Here is a 21282-nt window from a genome sequence, read left to right on the forward strand (position 1 = left end):
TCATCTGCCACCTTTGTGCCCCCATCACCTGATCCTGGCTGCTGCTTTACAGTCCAACCAGGGAACACATCAAGGCCCTCCACTTATGAGACATTAGACAGGTCAACAGGTCAATCTTTTACTCCCTACCTCTCTGATCCAACCATCCATCTGGCTCCTCTGTACACATTTCATCTGTGATGTATTTTTTTTTTCTATCATGACCCAACCATCCATCTATCCATCCATCTATTTGTGCCTTCCCTCCCTCCTTTTCCCTAGCATGTTGAAAGGGGCAATTATGAGTGGATAGAAGGATTTATGTCAGTTTGTATTTATGAAGGAGAGAAAAGAACAAAGGACAGAGAGATTGGGAAAACACAGGAGGGAAAGGAGGAGGGCAGTCAGTAACAATAAAATGTGGTATAGGGTGATATGTGTGTCAGTGTGTGTGTCTGTTTCTACGCGGGGTTGCCCATCACAGCAGTTGGCCCCTCTAAACTCTGTAATTGAGATGACAAATAGGGCAGCATTCTTTGGTTTTCTTCAGCAACTCAACTTAGCTATTTTATTTTTTGTGCTTCCCATGCATGGTCCTCTAGGCCCTGAAATTGAATTTGGCTTTGGGTACACTCCTGGAGCGATTCCATGCTGGTAGTGAAATTATTTCTTGAGTCTTTGGTGGCAGTCACGTTGACAGGGGTCCTGTGCAGTATTAGAGGCACATAATATGTGGAGAATGACAATGTCCAAGTCTCATAAGAAAGGACAATCTCATAATTTGGAAAAACATCTGGAAATCTAACCGTAAGATAAATTACCGTCTTGCCTTTTTTTTTTTTAAGCAAGTGAAGCAGCACATCTCCCAAATGTGAGCGCCAAAGTCCATTGTTGAACCTCTGCATGCAAGCTATTATGGTTAGGCTCATTCTGTGATAGCCTCTCGGTTTATGCTTTGGGAAAACAAGTATAGTTTTAGTTTTCATTTTTACCGTCCAGTGTGATTGGTGCAGTACTTATTAGATCGTGTTATCTTGTTATTATTCACATCTGGTAGGTTAGGTTCTCATGCCCTGTGAAATTGTTTGGGGTTTAATTTTGTCATGAAATCTACTACTCAACGACTGTTATTTGGATAAAGTGATATGCATGACAGTATAATCATTTCAAATAAAAGGCTACACATTTATCATGCTTTTGAAAGGGGAACTCAGCTGAATGAGTTTAAAATTTTGGCCTTGAACATTATAATCAAGAAGAAAAAATACCTGTCGACCTTTTCTGCTAGTGTACATCTTTTTGCCATCAACTCTGGTATTTCCTTAATTCTCTTCTCTCTCATTAGTACATTTGATGAATGAAGTTGATAAAAATGTTTAAAGCAGTAGTTGAGGAGCAGGTGGAACTGTGAAACTGATGTGTGGATGAATTGATCGATCATTCAACTGATAGAGCGACGGTCACAGAGGGAAGCATATTAGAACACACATGAATTTTAAATCCATGTTTCATGACCAAAGATGGACACACAGATAGCTAACTATTAAAAAAAAAGCATGGCCGAACTCACTCCAAGTCCCAGCGGTTTTCCACAAGGGAAGTTTTCTAATTTCCTTGCTTGTACTCGGATATTGCGACCAGTCACGCCTCACTGATTGGCTCTTTGTCCTCCTTTGGGGCAGATTGTCATTTTTATCTACCAATTGATAGCCATGCTCCCTGCCCTGAGCCCACCCTCCCAGGAGACCCATGTAAAGCGGATGAAAACAGGAAGACAATTCCATCCCTCAGCGCCTCCATCTCGCACACCCCTCTAGCTGGTAGCCTATTAAATGTTTGGAGAAGAGAGACTACTGCATCCCATTTCTGCGCACCAAAGGCTAGACATCACTTGCTATTAGCTGAGACACAGCTATGGATTTCCATTTGTGATATCTGTAAGTAATACTAGTTTTAGAGTTGTTACAGTTTGCAGTTGGAATAAAGGATTTGAGTGAAATAGTCCTCTTTATTTTGGAGATTCCCTTTTTCTTTCCTCTCCTTCATGGTTTCTAACTGTATTAACAACTATTTAGGCAATATCAGTGGAGTTAATTTGAGCAAGAATACATATTTTAGCCCTACTTCCCTCTTTGTGTATTTACGTTCATCCTTAATTGATTTAAAATGCATCTGATGCCAGAGGTTATTCTATTATGCCATTTCCTGCACAGCCAGATCTGTTAACTTCTGTCTCCTTTGACCCTGCCTGTACCACATTGTGTACCACATCCAATATGCTGCTCTTACCGAACCTGTGTCACCCTAACATCGCGTTGAGTAAATGAGATAAGTTGAATGAAGGCTTTGGTTTGGCAATCTAAGCTTGCTTTGTATATTTGGAATTGCGTTTGTGGGTGAAAGGTTGTATGTAAATGTAGCTGTGCAGGTGAGCTTTTGTGTGTACTGTATATTTGAGTCTGTATTATGGACACAGACTAATGAGAAGAAGTGATACATATACACACACACACGCACGCACGCACGTACACGCGCGCGCGCGCGCACACATATGTATATGTGTATATATGTATATGTATATATATATATATATATATATATATATATATGTGTGTGTGTGTGTGTTTTCAGTTTAAAAGGAATACGTCTTAAAATTTTGTTTCTTGTTTCCAGGCCACTCAGTTCGTCTTTTGGGTCAGAAGAAAGACGGAGGCCGGAGGCTTGGAGGGGCTAGACTGGACCTGCCCAAGATCAGGAAGAACCCTCTCATTGAAATCATCTCCATTAACACTGGGTAGGATACAGACACACAAACAGAGAACATGACTCATAAAATATTAACTGTGAATTCAATTTTACTGCTTCCCTGCCATTCCGGTTTACAGCGCGTGTGTGTGTGTGTGTGAATACTCTCCCTCTATTTGCACAACCACTTAAACAGAGCCCCTCTGTGCTTCTAATTGTATCAATTTCACATGGTTTGCTTGGGGGGTGTGTGTGTGTGTATGAGTGTGTGGTAGGGTGTTTGTAGTGCTTGTGCATATAGTGCCATTTCTTCCTCAAATGTAAATGTAATAGAAACCCTACAGGTGTCTAGCTTTTTGTCTCTGCTTCCATTTGATTTCTATCATGAAAGCAGGGAAAAAACTGACACAATTGCATAGCTAGACTTCATTCCTTTCTCACCCTTTTCCATCATATGTAATGTATTATCCAGTTACAATTGCCTGTTATGTCACTGGCAGTGAGTTTAACAATACTTCTGCCTACTACTGTGCTTTGTTTATATTTTACCCTAAACAGCAATGTCAGTTATGAATATTTCATAGGGTCATTGGATAAATAAATGCACATATTGTAGATAAATGCTACAGTTGGATGGATGGGTAGTTAGATAGGCTTGACCACTTTCATGTGTGTGGATGCACAAGCACACCCACACCCACATGTACGCCCATGTTTTTTTTTATGGGCTAATTTCATGTTGTTTACAGATCCGTGTGTCTCTACTAACCCATGTGCTGTATCCTCAGTGGGCCAGTTGAAAAGGTTACGACAGGCTAATTTCCACTGTGCTGGGCCTCCACCGATGATAATCCATCAATCATCCTCCTCCACGTCCTCAGTACCTAACCACTAATGGCCTGACTCACAAAGCGAGGAAGTAAATAACTTGTAGATGCAGCACTAGTGTTCTGTGAGACTCGGCTTTCGTGCTTTAAATAAATGTTTTTTAGTTCTTGCACTAATTGGTTCAAGTCCTTCAGCATATTATTTAACTGTCAAGAAAACAAGCTTAAGCTGTTTTGCTAATCGCTATATCACGGTTTGCATTTGTCAGTAAGGGGAATTTCCATCAGTGTCCTTGAACCTTCTGGGCAAAGTGCATCAGCATTTGAGTCCTTGTAACATAGTGCTTCACGAACAAGAAGGCTGTGTTTTCAGGACATATATTAGTTTTTACCGCAGTAAGCATTTTTATGGCTATTTTGAGTGTGATGCTGTGTGGTGACAAGATACTTCACATTCTCACAATAAGTGTAATACATTTTGTACTATTAAAAGGGGACTTTTGTCTGCAAAAACTTAAATTAGCAAATTGTGGAAGACAAAATGTTACGTATTAATATATTTTTTATCTGTCTTACATGTTTAACAACATTGTGTCATGATTACTTTCTGTCAAGTGTCAATTAAAAAATCAAATCAGTGCTTTCCTAAAGAGTTGACTGTGTCTTAGGCTACGTTCACACTGCAGGCCTTTATGCTCATTTCGGATGTTTTGCCCAGATCCGGATTTTGATTGACTGTTCACATTATTTTTTAAATGGTGCCTCATACATGTTCATAATACCGATAATGTCACGCTACAGCAATCCTGCGATAATCGATATATTGCTAGACAATCCTAAAATGATACATTATCGATTAAATCAATAAATAAAATGCTTAGACACAAATTCTTTGCATCAATGCTTCGTTTAATCCATGTAATTTTACAGCACAGTGTTTCGCAGGGACATTTATTACTTTCGTACATCGCGTTTACGCTGTGAACACGACGTTTAATGGCGCTGCTTGCAAAGTGGAGGAAGAGAGAGAAAATAGCAAGGGACAAAGAAGAAAGTGTCCAAAGAAGGAAGGAAGGAAGGAAGGAAGAAAGAAAGAAAGAAAGAAAGAAAGAAAAAAAGCTAAAGAAAACAACAACTCTGTAATGTTAATGTCCATCCACCGTAAAACGAAACTTATGTCGCCTCGGCAACAGCACGACGGCACCTTATCAGAAAGCAGTCGGTGTTCTGCCAGCTGACCACAGACAAGGTAACAGTAACAGCAACTTCAGTGTTTAGCTGAAATCATGATTGATTGTGTAGTTGAAGGCTAACCAAAGTAAGCCGCAATCCTCAGCTGAAAATGTACACGTGTGTTTGTTGTTCTCGTTTTTGGACCGCGAGTTGTAACCTCACAGTCATGAGTTAACTGGGTGTCGGGGAGCTGCACCTTTTAACTCCCCTCCAGCTCTCTCTGTAGCTCAGACGATCCCTGCTACCTGCGTGTACTAATCCATTCTATCACCCAGATTCTTTACAATTGCCATCTTTATAATAACAAATGGCTGTTTAATGTGCAGGATCGCTCATTTCCTGTTTCACATTTCACGTGTGTTTTCTTGACCAAATTTGGAGGCCAACATGGGGTGACAGCCGCTGTCAGCTCGCGTATTGCGTGTGTGTCCCTGTCACCGATAAGTCACGTAGTGTGAACGTCACAACGACTTCAAGACGGCAAGTTGTGTGAACAGCACGGTGAAAAGTTGTGTAGCCTGCAAGAGCCTGTGGTATAGCTTCTGTAGCACTCGGGTGATATTGGTGTTTGTAAAGCAGCTGTCTGGTTGTTGGTCTGATGTTTGCTGTAGGACTAATAAATATCTATCACCTATAAAGCACAGCCGATCCCGTTACCGGGGGGGGGCAAGCAAAAGTGCTTCTTAAACAATACATCGATGAACCGTTGAAATTATCTATCGAAGCTTGGAATACTAAAATCATCGTTAGCTGCAGCCCTAATTATGATATCTGACTATGAATACAAAATGCCTGTGAAAAGGTTGCATTTTCTCTATTTATTCGCTGCAAATCCAAACAGCACAAAAAAACAGCACACAGTTTTCAGTCTGTAAATTAAAATGACAGAACTACAGAAAAACTATGAAAAATTATTAAAAAAAAATTTATTTGTAAAAGGAACATAAAAATACTAATTCACTGAATTAACTGAAAATACAAATTGCTCTGTACCACCTAAGTCTAATCTACATCACATTATATTGATAACTGTTCAGTGACTCAGTGTTGTGCTGCCCTTTCTCCACCTAGTGATAGCTGTAATTTTAGGCCACTGGGAATTAGCATGTTAATGGAGATTCCTATTATATGCTAGCATTGAGTTAAACGTCAATTTATAATGTTTTTTAAAAACATATCGATATGGTGGGCTGGAAAATCGATACAGTATCATGGAAAAATGTATAACGATATATTGCTGTATCAATTGTTTGGCACCCCCCTTGTGGCCGATATCAGACTCCAGTGTGAACTGCTCATGGCCTGAATGGGACGCTAAAATAGTAATATGACTTTACACGCAGCAGGAGACTCCTGTTTACCATTGCCCACTCCTAGTTTCCTCCCGGGGTCACAATTCTCCTGAATTACAAAATGTTGTGTCCTTTTCATTGCATTAATTATAGTATCTGGTACTGTACAGCACATATAGGCCTTACAACCCTTTCTCTCTACTGTTTCCGCCTGGACAGTTAGAATTGTGTCACTCTGAAGTGACGTCCGAGTCGCATGGATTCTGATCTGACTGTCCAGACTGAGGTTGCATTTCAAAAAATCTGACCTGTATCTGATTTGGACCACATATGAAAGCGGGACAAATCCAAACTGGAAAAAATCACATCCCATGTGACTTGGGCTGTTCACACTGTTGTAAAAAAAAAAAAAAATAATAATAATCACATGTGAGTCTCACATTAGCAAAACAAATCTGATTTGGGTCATTTTGGCCTGCAGTCTGAACGTGGCCTTAGATGTTTATAGTCTGTGGAGCTCAGTGAACTTTATTCCTGAAGGCTTGTTAGACTACACAAAAACTGTAAATTCAAGTGGTTCAACAAAAATGCCACTGTGTAATAGGGTTGGCCTGCCAATTTGTTTTCAAAGTCTCATTCCCTGCTCCCCTGTAAACCACTGCCTAAAATTGGCCACCAGAGTCAAATGATTGGTTTATTCCTGGCTTCTGTTATGAATAGCTACAGCAGAGGCAGACACACTGTTTCTGGCTCTTTTGAAGCCTCTGTGTCATTTTTTATAATGGTTGCTAAGTGGATATCAGTCTCTTTCTTGGTCACTAACAAATCACAGATACAGTGTGAATATCTGTACTTTTTGCTTTATGTGCTTTTGTGTTGGGGTGTGTGTGTGTATAGTTGTACAGATGTCCCTTACCAGCCTCCCTCCAGCAGGGGGTCTGTATCTGATCTAGATGAACTTGCCGTTGCTTTTTAAAGGGGTCACGCTGGCTACAAATAAATCCCCTTGTTTTTACTCTTTTATCTGGAACTCTTTTAGGAGGCTGGGGATTACACTGAATATGTTGACTGGGTGAATCGGCTGTTGACAAATCTCTCACAAGTACTGGTGTTACTGAAAATCCAAGCTTAATGTGTGCTTTTGTGTGAGCTGGTCAGTCATCGGTGGCACTAATTTGACATGGTTTGCATAAGTGTATGTGTGCACTAAAGAAAAGAGAGAGAATGTGCTCTTTATGTATTCTGTTTAGATGATCTGTTTTAAATATCCCTCTGAGGTATTTGTGACATCAATGGTGACATTTGTCAGCTGATGAAACAGAGGGATCTTTGTCTGACACACAGACACACACATGCACAACATCAGTTGCATTTGTTCTCCAAACTGCCTCTGCGTCACAAGAGAACTATTAATTTGTAGTGTGTGTGTGTGTGTGGCCTTTTCATGTCTCCAGTTTCTTTCTGTGTGAACATTTGGGATGCTTTCATTTAAGCGATTGCGCTTTCTCTCTCTCTGTCACTCCCTCTCCTTCCCTTGTGACAAGTTGATGTGCTGCAGGGTGGAGTGCTTCACAAGTTATGTGCAGGTCCTTAAACTCTAGAATCTCAAATAATTTCAGGGAATGAAACTATTAACATATCTTAAAATAGATACTTGTGTTTTTCTTACTATATCATGAGAGAACACGGTGAACAGCCTACCTGCCTAATATCAACATGCCAGGACACTGACATATCACTTTATTAAACAAAGGTGCAATGTGCAACATGGTACACAGTGCTCTCGGAGGTGCAGATCAGGGCAGTTGGATGGATGGATCCGGGGGGACCTGTAAAAATCTTCCATCTACCAAATACCCCAAAGATACCTCAAAGTCTTCAATTCTTATTAAACATTCATATTCTTAAATAAAACCCATGTCGTCACTTCAAATTACTCTGCACAAAGAAAATTGTGGTCTGGGTCTGACACATGAACCCTACTGTACCATCTCCTTTACTTTATTGGTAGAAAACAGCCTGGTGTAGAGTTTCACCTGGGACTACCTATGAAAATTTAATTTAGAATTCAAATTGATTCACAATATTAGTTTCATTAAGCCACATATTAATTCATTTGCACCTATTAAATCCAAATTAGATTGGCCTTCTCCCTCCACCAAGTTAATTTTATCCCTATCAGAAAATATATTCAGTATAGTCCAGCTAGTCCTCAAATGCCCTCTGGCTTTCTATTAAAGGAAGTATGTTGGGTTTCTCCTGGGCCATTAGCACAATTATTATGAGTCATCTGTACTTGACACATTAATAAGTAGAAAGCCCTGATTATTTCTTTGAAGGTTTTAGTCCCATAGCAGCAAGTTGCACCAAAGTACACATCCAATCTAATTGTTAGAATCCATTTCAATAAAACTCAATGTAAATGCAATAATTAGCTTCAGTGACATAATAAACAATTGGGATTGTTGAACAAACTGTGTCTATAACATAGAGTTAAACTAACCCAATCTCAAATGTATTTTTTTTTGTGCGCATCAACACCATTAATAGACCTCCAGACAGCATCACTCCATCTTGAATATCAGGAAAGTTAAAAGGCTTTTGAAGACGAAGTGACACAAAAGCTGCTAACTGCCAAGGCTTTAAGGGAGTTGAAATTATCTACTTAAATTTTAAACAGCTTTTGATAAAGGTCAAACCTGTCCATCTCCGAAGTTCAGCTTTGCCGCATTACAACAGAAATCTTTTTCACAGGTACATATTGAATGGTCAGTGAGAGCGGTGAAGCAGTGGGGGGAATAGTAGTTTATGAATGAGAAGGATAAACAAGAGAAATACTGGAAATACACACTGTTGGTGTTTTCCAACATTGGGGTTGAATCAGATGTGGTTCCTTTGAACTCCACCCTACTCATGCTTCTCATGCTGACTCCATTAGCTGATGTCGGTCTTGTGCTCTGTAATTGGCGTACGTTCCAGTCACCAGCATTTAGTGTTGGATTGTTTATTGTTTCTACCATTGCTTCTTTATGCAAACAGATAAGCCTGAGGCCAGAGTACATATTTCATACAGCCTCAGAGTGGAAAAAGACACTATGTCTTTCTAATGCTCTGTTTTGTGTCCCAGTTTTAGCACACTTGATACTATTAGGGAAGCTGTTGCGTGTATGTGTGGGTTGTGCCCTAGGCTACACTAATGGTTCCTTCTTGCTCTTTGTATATCTATGTTTGTGTATGTGTTGTCAGCAACAGTGAAAGCCTTTTTGTGAACGAGTCGAATTGTGATGCTCCACCATCATAAACAAGGAATTTACGACATTACACTTTTCTGTGTATTTGTGTGAACTATTGCCATTACACTCCAGGGAAAAAAAAAAAATCCTTTGTTCTACAGTTACAGCTCATTTCATTTCATTATCTGTCTTTTTCCTGTTTAGCCACATTTTGGCAGTGTGTTAAAAGTCAGGTGTCAGTGATCCTCTGCTCCAACCCCAAACTAATAGCCAACTTCAGCATTCGAATCCTCCCCCAATAAATAGGCATTACTATTAATATATGATGTTTTCTTAGCTATTATTTGATACTGTGAAAATATTGTGCTTCTTTTGGGTTAATTTTTCCTCAGCCACCTCCTGCACATCATTGTCCTTCAAATGCTTGCAGGGTTAAGGTGACGACAGGTCGACAAATGAAATAGAAGCAAGCATTGAAGGGTTTAATACACACAAATGTTCCACTGTCCCGATTTTTGTTGACAGGAGAGTGGAAATTTCTCCCTCTCTGCGTAAAGCCTACTAGCTTCACCTATCCAGTGAGTATAAAAGATAACCTTGGAGCCCATACGGTATTTTATCTTCTTTCCTTCAATTAATTTCTCCCCTTTTTTCCCACTTTCTTGTATGTCTGTAACATATCTCTTTAAAGGAAAGCTAATTTAATCTGGCCATTAAGCCATGTTAAAAATTACATGACGCCATTGTTAGGGTTTTGAAAATATATTTAATACCTTTTTAAACATGAATGCTTTGGAAGCTTTACTCAAGCTATGCAGCATTAATCTCTAATACATTATTTTCCATGTTGTTTCTCTATTCTATTCATTTCTGTGTTTGGCTACAGTCATAAAGGATTTGAACAGGCTAGTGGCTAATTTCTCACAGGCCTTTATCCCTGCTTCATCCTTACAGTCACTAATGGTCCCCATAGAAAAATACACAGATGTTTGTTCTACTGTCCCTGTGGAGACACCTCATTGACATAATGCGTTTCTTAGCTCCTTACCCTAACCTTAACCATCACAACTACATGCCTAACCTTAACCCTTCCCCTACCCCTTTACTTAACCCAATTGTAACCTGAACCCTAAAACCAAATCTTAACCCTCAAAAAGCAGTCTCTACTTGAGGGGACCTCAATTTTTGTCCCCACAGTGACACAAGCTCCCATCGGTTAGTGTGCATTCATGTAAAAGTCCCCACCGGGATATAAAAACATAAAACACACGTACACACAATGTAAACAAAGCCAGCAAAGTGAAAAGTTTCTCTGTGCTTGTGTGTTAGCGTGTGTTGCGAATGTGTCTCGGTTAGCTTGCCCAGTGTGTAAACTGCTTGTTTCCTGTAATTTGCGTCTGGCTGCCACAACTTCTCCATCCACTCTGCACGCAGCCACAGTGGAATAATAGGTCTTATCAACCTCTCTTCTGACCTTTACATAGATTTGTGTTAACCACTGTGACCAAGGTGTAACGTTGAGGGCTTTAGCAAGCTGAGAGAGAAGTGACTTTGGGGTCACAGATATCTAGATGGAGAGGAGAAACAATAAGCTGCAGGCAGCAACAGACAGGACCAAGGTTAGGACACAAACACAGCAGCAACATCCTGCGACTTACTACCTTAAAGGAGACATTGAAACAATAGTATTTTATCACTTCTGCCCCTGACCTAATGGCAGGGCCAGAATCCCCATATTCTTAAGAAAGACTGTTTAGTTGCTTTTAGTTCAAGGAATGAGGAAGGAACAGTGAGCTGCTCCCTCTTTGGCTTGCAGGAATAATGCTCCCTGGTCACCCAGAGTAATAGAAGAGGAGTTGAGGACACAGTTTTAGACAAAGCTGTTTTACCATGTTTTTCCAGGTTTTGACATGTGAAAGCGGGTTTATAGTGACAACACAGCTTTTATACTTAATGTTAGACTACTCAAATCCTTTCTTTCTTTTTCTTTCTACATTCCTTTGTACTCATTGTTAATCCTTCTCTCCCAAATTAAACTGCTCTAAGCAATGGCTTTTTCAAATTAAGGTGATTTTAAGCTCACTCTTCCTGTTGAGGTAACCCAAAAATAGTCAGGTGTTGTTATAGCAGAGGCTTGAGTGGAAATGACGTACAGATCCATGTTTAAACATACAGTACAACCCAAAGCACTGATTGATTGTGTTTGCTAAATGTTCATATGTGGTTGTATGCGCCCGCGCAGCATTTCGTGGTTTTCGGGGAATATTATAGAAATTTGATATGAATTTCTAAAAGCTCCTACGAAGTTCTTCAAATTACTATATCAATCAGTGGTAGTGTAGAACAGCAGTAGTATAATATGTAAAACAGTTTTTCTGCCCTAAAAACATTTGGGTTTCATTATAGTCAACAAATCTTCTGTTTGTGGCTATGGTTGATCAGATTTCAAATTGTTATATCTGAAATTACTTCAATCATCATAAATGTGATGGAAATACAGCATTGTGAAAAATAATAATTATTTTATTTTTTCAGCCCAAATATGTTGTAATAAAAGTTACCAGACACATCCACACCCATAATGACTGAAATCAAGAAAGCATTGTATCTGTTTTTTTGCCTCATAGCACTGGAGCTCGACATGGTTGCATAAACGCATTAGGGTTGTACAACTTCCTCTCACGTGCTGTAAGTGGCTAGAACACAGAGTCGCACAGCTGGAAGGAAATAACAGCAGCAAAGATGTACAATACAAAAACCTTTTTTAATAATAATGCAAACATCAGTTGCTTTTGAACAGACATCAAAAATAATCCTCATCAAAAAACACCACATCCTTTTCGGCATTTCCTAACCGTTAGATCCAGTTAACTTTCCAGTTTATAAACATTATTCGATAGCCACTTTTCTATTGACTATTATCATACCGGCTCTCTTTTATGCTTTTAAGCACACACAAATGGCCGTCTTTAGCACCTGATAGTCGCGCTCCACTTTCTCTGTCCCAATCAGCACTGCCTCAGAGCTGCTTCTTCTAATGCTGGATTCTTTTCTTAGCCCTGCTCGCAACAGTTTCTGTTAGGAGATCGGTCGAACTCAGCACATTGTGTTTTTAATGCCAGAGGCCTTGAGGGGGTGGAGTTAAAAAGACGCACCACAGCTCATTGGTGACACACTAAGACAGACTATCAAGAAAAAAACAGTCACTGTAAGAATAGAGCAGATAAAAGTCTCTGCTTGAAAGAGAAGGGCGGGGGGGGGTACAGAGAGATGGGGAGAAACTGGGGAGATGGGGAGTCATTAGCTGAGTTAAAAGCAAATTGAATCAGGCCTATGTGCTTTTTTGTAATTTGAATTGCCTAAGAGAATAAGGAGCCATCTTTGCATTGATATGCCACCAAGACACAAGCTAGGAGTCTCCCCCTTTTCCCTCTTTCTCCTGCACACATGCTTTCCCCCAACAGTCGAAGCAGCCATGTGTGCTCCAGCTTGAGACTCCCATTCAGACTGTAATATCACCACCACTGGGGTTCATGCAATATTCACTGCAGATAATTTGTCCATATCTCACCTTCATCTTAAAAGCAAATACTCAAGCCATGTTACACTGCTCTACTTGACTGCGTTTTCATTTTGTTGTTCGTTGGTCAATGATCTCATCTTTTTGTTTCTGTGTTGTTTTCCTCCCCGAGGAGCAGAAGTGAAAATGCATCATGTGAAGCAGCATCAAAAGAGGGAGAAAATGTGCTGATGTGCTTCAGAGAAGTAGAGTTACAGAGGAGTGAAGTGTGTTTACATAAGGGTTTCTGATCACGTACATATGTGTAAGATTGTGGGAATGCATGGATGCACATTATACACACTTTCTTTTGATTTGGCACTTTAACACAGAAACAATCACACACATACACACCTCCACAAAGGAATTCCCATTTTCTCCTTTCTATTTCATTCCCAAAACACACACACATTATCATTTCAAGACATGTTTCCACTTACTTACACACACACACACACACACACACACACAGCCCTCTTCTAGCTATGTACCATGGTGGCCTTTCCTGCTGTTTATCAATCCAATGTATGGGTAGTTTTCAGCTCCACTGATCTGAACATATTATTCCATTTCCCTCTTTCCTACTGCTCGACACACAAATACATGCCTCTCTCTCACACACACACACACACTCACACACCACACACTCACTCACCCACACACACACACACACACACACACACACACACACACACTCTCCATCCACTGTTCTTGCTACTCACTCACCAGGAGAGACTCTGCTCCACACAGTAAATCTAAAAGATTGATGTGTCTCCTTGGACAAAATGAGATTATGTGTCATTAGAAGGCATTACACTACAGAACCCCTGAGTAACTGAGTTATCCCCAGTGTTTCACAGGCAAACACACTATTTGCACAAACCAGTTTCCTACATGTTTCCTTCCAAGAGTTAATGGTCCATAGTAGTTAAGACAGAATCATCAAACCAGAGATTAGGCTTTCCTTTTGTGACTCAAACATGAAGCATGCTGTTTGTTGGTAAGGGTGCATGTACATATGCAGTGCAGTCAGATTATTTGGACAATAATGTATTTTGTTGTTTTGTATGGGTTAGTGCATTGGATTTTACAGGAATCACTGGCACTTAGGTCAAAGATCCTCTTAACTTCAATGTAAGGGCTCTTGCATTGGAAATTAATCAGATGAAGTGTGCAAGAACTGTAACTTGTAACTTTTCATGGATACTCCCCCAATTTTAGGTGAAAAAATAACTGTTAACATAAACTTAAATAAAGTTATTATGTTTAATGACCCACATATACCTTCAGAAACTACTATGTTCTGTGGTGATCCACTGCAAGGCCCGTACTGAAGCCATCTTCAATAAGGTTACATCGTTAGCTGCAGAATCTCTTTGCACTTCTTCTTTATCTTTCTATGCAGAGAATGAAAACACAGAATGCAGCAGTGCTCCTGTGGGTGGGCCTGCTGCTCAAATGCTTAGCCAAAGTGCTTAAATGTTTGAGTTTGGCTATGCTGCTGGCTTTGCAGTGTGTGACCAATGAGATGGCAGCCAACTGTGATGTTGCCTGAAAGTGACTTTTGATGGACAAAATATCTCAATCTTTGTTTCCCAGAGTTCATAGAAGTGTAAAACGCCATCTAAAATCAATCTAGAATCTTGGCAGTGGCACATTCCCCCTTTCTGGCACATTTTAGTGAAACCTATGCTATGGAGGCATGTGTTCGATCAACCCTGTAAAGTAGGCACACAGTCTGCAAGGGTCTTATTAAGGCTTTAATTAACTTCTCTCATACAGATATCCTGGGTTGGGTAGTCACTCACATACTTGGCCAGTGACTCAGGGAAGGAGTCAGACACTAGTGAAACCAAAGGGTTATTCTGTCACTTGTTAAGTTACTGTGAGGAGGTCACTGAGTCAGGTTGCCTGCCAGTGAATCTGTACTTTTTGCATTAGTAAAGTCAGCTTGTCATTCACAAGGGTTGACGACAAGTTATTTAAAGGTGGGGAATGCGTTTCTAATCCAATGTTTTGGATTAGAAAATCTTTTTGTCAAATTCAGCGAATTTCTCGTTTCTGTCTGCTAGCTGTCCGTTCTATGTGTGCGCAGAAAAAGAATCAGGAATTTCTTCGCAGCCCTGAATCTGTAAATGGGAAACGCTAGTTATGTTAATTGCAGTGTCGTTGTTTGCTCTATATCATGATATTTGTCATGGTGTTGGATTTCTCCACCTTTAATAAGTCAGTCAGTTACATAGTGAAGTAGTCAGTAAGGCAGGAAGGCAACAGGTAAGATAATCAACCAGCCTGCAAGTCTAACTTCAAATCAGATGTTTAACCACTTGACTTTAGCAGTATGTGTGGTGGTTCATAATAAACAAACACCGTACAATTCTTGTCCAGTAACAATGGGCCGACTGATCTAGTACAAACACTGTCTCGAGGTCTGTCTATAGACAAAACAAGAAGTTGGGAAAACACAATTTCTATGTAGACTTAGGGTTGTGTTTTCTCACACTTGCACATGCTGTCACACAGATACACGTGCTGTCTCCCTCTAGTCAAAACAACAAGCGAGGCTACTGTAGTAGTTGCAGAAATCCAAGGTCAGCATGTGACACATTTTCTAAAATGCATACACACAAAGAGCTGAGAGCTGTTTCAGTGTGCAGCGATGGGAACACGAGACTAAGTAACTGAATTCAAGAGGTCAGACACACAGTCTGAACACTGAGAGGAATGGGCCCCAGCTGTGTATAGGAGAGAAAGACACACACACACACACACACACACACACACACAGGCGCACGCATACCAAACACACACATAAAATGCAAAAACAATATTATGTGAAATAATGGTGAGAGAACTTTGTGTTTATTTCTTTCTCAGTATGGTCAGAGCTACTTATTAGCAGAATGGAAAACAAGTCCATGACTGTAAAACAGCTTCATACTCAAGTTAAACCCCTTTGTTTTGTAGTCTTAATGGACTGCTCACCGGTCAATGGGGCATTGCAAAAAAAAAGCTACTGAAAATTGTACTCGTATTGTTTGACATTATCAATAAAGTGTTTGATCAGGTTCTTCAAACACTTTAACTCTTTTGGGTTTTTTTAAAATTGAGGCAACAATGTATTTTCTTAATAACCATGTTTTTTTTTCCATAACAGTGAGCCAAGAAGGATAAACTCCACAACAACGTCCTGATAGTGTTTAAGTCCCAAAATAAGATATGGTGTATAAAGAGTATTGTCTTTATCTGAGTCACACAAGACCGTTGGTGTGCATGCAAAGTTCCCATGTACTGTAAGTTGAATGCAACCATCTCTTACTCATGACAGCGTATCAAGGGTAAATATGGTTTAACTGCCAACCTTTCTCTGAATAACTAATCATCCTCAATTCATTTCTCCTAATAGGTCTTTACTCCATTGTGCCAGCATCCTTTGTTCCTTGACTCCGCATTATCTTGCAGCCTCCACTTTGACTTTGAAACGACATTAACAGTAAACTTACAGGCTTGAGGCTTTGTTCAGTCATATAATAGCAGTTTTGAGATTTTGTTTGCCCCTATACCCACTCCGCCCCTCTCCCAGTCTCAACAGTTAAGTGCAATGAATAATCTTGCTTTAGAACTGACAAAGTACTCAGACTTCCCCTCACAGTTTAAGCTTTGTTTTCATAATTGCATCTTCAAGCCCACACAATTCAAACCCCCATGAACACACACATACACACTCACAAGTAAATGCACACATGGCCCAATTTGTTTGTGCCTACGGCAGTTTTCTAATTAATGTGTAGACTCTAAATGCTTGTCATTGAGAAAACCTTTTCCTGCTCAGCACTCCAGTCTGTATCTTTAAAATGCTACAGATAGGAAAACTATACTGTATTTGTGTGTGTGTGTGTGTGTGTGTGTGTGTGTGTGTGTCGAGTGAGGTTTACAAATGTATAGAGGAACCTCAGGGCTTTCCTTTCTTTGTTACCTTTTCAAGGCTGCAACCACACGATAGTCTGTCTCTCGTGCATGACACACACACACACACGCACGCACACAGGAGGTAGCTTCTCTCATTGTAACACATTGATGAACTGCACTGTTGTCAGGTACGGCAGCTACCTCTGTGGTTTAATTAACCAGGATGAAACAGAATGGGGAGAAGACAGAAACAAAGGAAGAAAAGGATGGAGGTCTTGATAAGGAAGAAAAATATTTAGTTGTAATTCTAGAAGTAGTTCTACCTTACACAACTGGAGTGCTGTTTATGTTGCTGCTTGGTTAATTTTCATGAACAGTGACGTCTTCTCTTCAGGAAAACATTCAGAATCAAAAAACTCCGCCCAGTACAAATTGAATATAGAGTAAATGTGTGTATGTGTGTGTGTCAGAGAGAGTGACGCTGCTCCTCTTCTTCAGTCGCTGTTAGTCTTAAGGGCGCCGACTAGTTGTCGCAGTCTGTTTAGGCTGATGGAGAGGTTGAAACTGCTAATGCGTTGTTGTGATACTGGACAAATGTTCAGAGGCAGCACACTCACACAGGCACGTGAACACACATACACACAAATGATGCAAACACACACCCTAGCAGGCCACTGACTGTCTCTTGAGATTAATGTTGGTGGGATCCATTCAGCTGGGCCTGATCACATTAAGATGGATGGACCCCCTGGTGGGGTGGGGGTGTGTGTGTGTGTGTGTGTGTGTGTGTGTGTGTGTGTGTGTATGTGTGGGACCCCATCTGTCTGTGTTTTCTCCACAGCTAGGTCCTGTGACCTAGCAGCCATCTTTAGTGCCCTCAGCTAGGATAAGCAATACTCTGAGAGGGAGAGATGGATGGATAGATAGCTGTATTCTCTTTTTGCTTTTCTGTCTTTACCATGGTGACATTAAAAAAATGCTCCAGGCATTTTGGTTGTATTTCAGAATTATTATAAAGACATTATTGGCTTTTCAGGGGACTCTTTTGAAGGTCTTCACAGTCTAATAAATGCATTAAAAGACCCTAATCACTAACAGCATGACTTCTTTTAATAATTTATTTAATAAATATGTATCTTGAGTACCTCATTGCTTTTTTGTCAGGTCTACTGTAGCTGATCTGCTCAGTAACCAGCAGTAGTAATAAGTCGTAGAACTGTCCGAATGCGAACCCACAGTATTAGAGCATGCATTCTCAAGTAACATTTCCCCTGATAAATACATTTTAAATGAAACTTTAACATCCTTTTCTCACGTGGAATTTATAACAGTCTGTGAACTGAACTTCTATGCACATTCAGTCATTTTCTCTGAAATGCCTTTCTTAACTCGATCCACAATGTCTCTCCCTATTCATCAGAGCTGCTTCAAGACTTTAGTCAGTACTTAGTGGAAACTATGAGAATACACTGAGTCTCTCCACTACTTCGAGAGATCTGTCAATGTTACAGGCATCGTGCTATGACTAGTAATTAGAAAAAATGTCTACAATTTGGCAAAGTGCTCTTCTAGAATGAATTGGAATCGACATGGCATCAATTGTATCTTCGGTCCAGCAGGAGTCTGTGGTGTTTAGCCTGTTTATGTCGAGCTTCTGGGAAATCCCATGAGTCTGTCACGTACAGATACAGGGTTTATGCTTGTTATCTACAGCACTCTTATTTCATAGTGTCATACTAGCTGCCTTACATCACAGCATTTGATGGTTGTTAATCATTAGTAAGATGTTTTTGTTGTTGCACTGGAGTGTATAAATCCCACACCAAACCAGTTTTAAAATTCTTAGGTTTTTATAAAAGAGAAACTGGGGCTTTTGATCTTAATACTGTGTCAAAAGCTTGCATTAGCACTGCTGTTAGTAGATGGTCATGTTGTTTCCTTTATGACTAGCTGGACTGTGGTCCAATATTAGTCACAGCTTAGTTAGTTTAGTGAAAAAAGCATTTGCCGTTGTATTCTACATGTTGTATTCTACATGTTGTTTTCTACATGTGGGCTGTTTTTTGTTCTTTACATTTCTGTTAGTGTGGCTCTATTAGGAATTGATCTTTAAATGTTGCAATGTTACATTCATTCTCAACTGAGATATAGAGGAAACTGAACCCCCAGATCTTAAAGGTACAAGAACACATGTGGCAATGGGTAAAAAAAATGATTTTAAAAAAGAGAGAATAGCATGGTCTTGTTCCTTTTCAATATTTTCATCCCCACAAACATTTAAGTAATTAAGGTGTTTGACTCGTGTTTGCAGCATGTTCCTAGAACTAACTGGAGGAGTTGCCAGAAATTTAAGCCAACAGTGAAGTAGTGATTTTAAAGAAACAACTGTGGTTAATATGAATATTTTTATTCCAGTTTGACAAATCGGGAGGTCAGAAATGAAACCCTAATGGAGTACATACAAAAAATGCTTTTAGCAGTGGCCTTCCTTCTTTTCAGTAGTGATTTACAGACAACTCTGGAAAGAAAAGCGCCCTTCATTCTAAACAAAGACTCCCCTAGAGTTGATACCATGCCATGCTTTTGGATCTGGTGTGAGGCAGTATTTCACTTTTTTTTCCCCTCTTGTGTATTTTGTTTCTTATTTAAATTTTTCTGCTTTATATTCTTATTCTCTCTTTTCATGATCAATTTGAATTAATCTTCTATGTAAAACAAAACTCTTTTGAGTCTAATCTTCCTACTGCTTGCCCTCTGTATGAGAGACAGCTGTCCAGTTATTTTGGAGCTAGCTGGAGTCCTTATAAACAGTTTAGGAGACAAAGGGCAGTTTTGGCTCCCTGCTTTCTTCTCCTGCGTTTGCTCTGTTATGAAATGTGCATGAATAGATTTCATTAAAACACTGAAAAGTCTTGTTTATTTATCTGTACACTCATCATGTTCTCCTCAATGCCTCCCTATTTCCACATTTGTTAATTCCTGTATTGGTCAATTTTGAGATGTTGTGTTGTAATGATTCACAACTGTAGTTTTATAAAAAATACATCTGTCATAACAAGTAAATAAATGTGTTGCCCAATGGAATGTAAGCCAAGTATAGGACAAGAAACAAATACGAAGAAATTATGAAGAAACTTTATTATATAGTAGGAGCTTGTTTGGAAGCCTTAATGTGCAAGATATAATGCAATACAAAAAGTGTCCATACTCCTGTGCTCAGTTTTATAACATTTTAAATCTGTGGCATTGAACCCTAAGATGATGTTTGAAGACTACTGCTCTTTTCATCATCCATCCCTTTTTCTTTCTTTCACCGTCTCTCTATTTGTCTATTTCTGTCTGTCAAGGTGTCTGAACGCATGTACCTACTGTAAGACTAAGCATGCCAGAGGAGACTTGGCCAGCTATCCTGTCGCGGAGCTAGTGGAGAGAGCCAGGCAGTCTTTCCAGGGTGAGTACATTATCTGTCTCAGACACACACACACACAATCACAACATGGTGTTGAATTGTGGTGTGTGTATACTGCATCATTTTAAAATATTTTTTAAAAAAGGAACTTAAATGGCAATAAGGGTCATTGAATGTCCGACAAATACACTGATTAATATACTTGACTTATATGCCGTGGAACTGGATGTGCCACTGTTGGATAATAGAAGGTGCTGATATTGGATAACCACCTTCTTGGAGAATTTGATGCCAGATGAACAGCTGTTGTGGTGTGGCATCTGTTCCTTAAGCGCAGACACTAAGAATCCCCAATCGCACAGCAGGGCATGTCTCTATTAGAGCCCCAGGCGGGTCAATGAAGGGCAAGTCTACAAGTTGACAACACAAATCTCACTTTGAGCCAAATAAGCATATGCAATGGAATTCAGACCCGTGTTCATTTTCTTTGCAGCTCACTTACATTATCTCCCCTCCTCTTCTCCCCGCTGGATTACAGACCTTCTAGCCTCATTTCTGTCAAATGCTGCGTTTGGGGTCTTCATGCCCGGAGTACTGTGCAACAAGCTAAGGTCAATTGTCACATCCTATTAACATTTCATTGCTCACACACATAATTTAAATGTTGTTCAACCTGAATGTTTTAGAAGAGCTGTCTTTTAAATCCCGATCAAATGTGCAGCTTGTTCGTTCAGTGTAAGCATACAAACAAAGATCTCATTTCTGAGAGTTGTCAGAGACAAACGTTTATACAAACCTTTTATTTTATCTTGACAGATGAGTTAGAGTTCATTCTTGCTCTAAAAAACGAATGTACTCATTAGTGAACTGACTAAAATGTAAACACTTAAAACACTTTTCAAATTAAAAGAAAAGCAAAAAGAGAAACAAAAGTAATACATTCAGTATTTATCGCATTGCCTCCCTCTCTATTCTTACTCAAGGTGCTACTAAGCTTTTGGCTTCATTTTTGATTAAAGGTCCAGTGTATAATATTTCTGAGGATCTATTGACCGAAATGCAATATAAGATCCACAACTATGTTTTCAGTGGTGTA

The 21282-nt window shown here is 39.7% G+C and overlaps 1 protein-coding gene across 5 annotated transcripts in view; it reads left to right on the forward strand.

Annotated features, from left to right (window-relative positions):
- cdkal1 (CDK5 regulatory subunit associated protein 1-like 1) overlaps positions 1-21282 on the forward strand; it is a 283565-nt gene that overhangs the window by 94241 nt on the left and 168042 nt on the right. For all 5 annotated transcript variants that reach the window (XM_046044868.1, XM_046044869.1, XM_046044870.1 and 2 more), the window contains 2 exons: positions 2653-2773; positions 20125-20228. In XM_046044868.1, coding sequence (XP_045900824.1) covers positions 2653-2773; positions 20125-20228 — 225 coding nt within the window. The remainder of the gene's footprint in view (positions 1-2652; positions 2774-20124; positions 20229-21282) is intronic.

The sequence above is a fragment of the Micropterus dolomieu genome, linkage group LG03 (genome assembly GCF_021292245.1).
Source record: "Micropterus dolomieu isolate WLL.071019.BEF.003 ecotype Adirondacks linkage group LG03, ASM2129224v1, whole genome shotgun sequence".
Lineage (NCBI taxonomy): Eukaryota > Metazoa > Chordata > Actinopteri > Centrarchiformes > Centrarchidae > Micropterus > Micropterus dolomieu.